Source organism: Cyprinodon variegatus, unplaced genomic scaffold (assembly GCF_000732505.1).
Source record: "Cyprinodon variegatus isolate N-32 unplaced genomic scaffold, C_variegatus-1.0 Scaffold5079, whole genome shotgun sequence".
NCBI classification, from domain to species: domain Eukaryota; kingdom Metazoa; phylum Chordata; class Actinopteri; order Cyprinodontiformes; family Cyprinodontidae; genus Cyprinodon; species Cyprinodon variegatus.
The window spans coordinates 1-2,155 of NW_015155532.1; the positions used below are offsets into that span (position 1 = coordinate 1).

Genomic DNA, 2,155 nt, shown 5'->3' on the forward strand with positions numbered 1-2,155 from the left:
GTACTTGCCCTATGTCTATGTCTGTCAGCGTGCTTCAGCGTACTTCAGCATTCCCAAAAATTTGAACATATCCATGACTTATCCAACATATGATAACGTTTTTTTTTTACCAGCTTTTCTGTACGTCAGGCATACACTGGTCTAAACCATCATGGTGTGACAGTGGCACTATAAGGTAATACTTTAACCCAATGGACTATGAAAAGTGGTGAAATAACTATTTCATTTCATGGAGGCCTTGCCTTAAAGGATTTAAAAGATTTGCCGCTAACATATTGATGTAAGACACTTCAAAGCATTTAGGGATTTTGCAATTGTCTTAATGGCGTATCAGGCTGTTTTTTGTCCAAAAAGCTCTATAAGGTCAGGATGTTATGCCTGAGTTGTGTGTTTGACTGTTGTGACATGAAAAAGTACACAATACTTCTAAATCTATCTGTAACACTTTTAGATCATTATTTCTATACATAATAATTTCTTCTGACTTTCATCTTTGAGCTTACCTTTAAAAAAGGGGCATTGGCCCAATACTCCACCCCTTTGATGCTCTCTGACATAGTCCTGTCAGCTTCTAGGTAGTAAAGATTGAATGTCTCTTTGCAGGAGCCCAGAACACTTGGTATGGAAGCACAATCCCGTACTGTGAAGCGGATCTCCACATAGATGCGTTGTGCATTCCGCCGGTCGATATACGTGGTGAGGAGCCAGTTGTTTTGGCTTGGCTCAAACACATTGCACACCTGGTAAGTCCTGATGGTGTTAAGGTTTTCATCATAGCCGCTCACCTCCTCCCACTAGGCAATGTTTGGGTGAAGATAGGGCAATGGAGTATAAGACGAGAGGAAGCAGAGGGAGAGGCAGTAAGACAGAGATGATAAATGGGTTTACTAAGACCAAACACAAATTAAACTTTCTCTATCACACCTCCCCAATTTTCCCCCCATCCTCTTTCTCCCTTTTTCATTGTCTTTTTCTCTGCTCTAACTTTCTCTGTGCCGCATTGAGACAATCATTCATCACAATTAGAGCTTCTCACCTCAAATACACTCACAAGGCAGACCACTTTGACCAGCTAGCTGTCAGCCTACATTTTCAGCAAGCGGCTAGATTTTAAATCAAAATCTTACATACTATTTCATTTCATTCTTTTCTATTACAGACTAATTTGCCTTACTATTCTGATCTTTTCAAATGTTTTTTTCTTTCTGCATCAGTAGTGGTTAATTGATGTCACCTTGGCACTGTAATTAAAATTTTGACTGACTCCTTAATGGAACTCTGTAAAATGTCATAAAAACTGCTTCCCCATGGGTGGCTGCACACACACAGACCAATACACACATACAGTGCAGCTATTGCAAATTGTTCTTACTCCATTGGCGGGGAACGATATCCAGCCAAGCTCAGCTGTTGCTGTCCTTGTATCCATCACTGTCTCTGTCAGACAAAAAGAGAGACAGACAGGGAGAAAAAAGGTGAAAAGAATGTACTCCAGAAAGGGGACAGGTATGGGTTTAATTAATAGTCTGTTCATTCGTCAGTTGCAGCACTCCTTTGTGTTGTCTACCATTCAAACTCATAAAAGCCCACTTCGTACAGAATCTGCAATGCATTCCCCTCTATCCTGGTAGTGCAGTGATTAAAATTAGATAAGAATCTGCAATTAGGAGAGGCCTTTGGGTAACACAGTACAAACAACAGTAGAATCAATGTACCCCATTAATGACAGATTATCTATCTGATTCAGGCTATGCTTTTAATTTGGTAAAGTGTGGAAAAATGTGGAATTTGACTTCAATTTTTGTAGAATATAAACAAATAAATGATATGGAAAATGCATGTCCTTCTCTTTTTTTTAAGAATTGCATTAGTATTAAATCATTTCTTTTCAAAGCTATATTCTTTGATGATCTCATGACTGATGACTTATTTACTTAAACCTGATTTAATATCCCAAAAATGAAATAATGCAATGGGAATGAAAAATCTCAAACTGAGACCAGCAGCACGACAAGCATATAAATCATTGTATTTAATGAGCAACAGACAAGATGCTATTCATCAGTCTGTTCTTTCTTTCTTTCCTTTCTTTCTTTCTTTCTCTTTCTTTCTATCTTTCTTATATATATATATATATATATATATATATATATAT

At 37.7% G+C, this 2,155-nt stretch overlaps 1 protein-coding gene across 1 annotated transcript; it reads right to left on the reverse strand.

Annotated features, from left to right (window-relative positions):
• Positions 1-503: 503 nt before the first annotated feature.
• LOC107081448 (ephrin type-B receptor 1-like) lies at positions 504-1,437 on the reverse strand (the record flags this gene model as incomplete). Its single annotated transcript, XM_015369623.1, has 2 exons — positions 504-794; positions 1,373-1,437. Coding segments are annotated over 2 exons (356 nt in total), but the record flags the coding sequence as incomplete, so codon positions are not given.
• Positions 1,438-2,155: the final 718 nt, after the last annotated feature.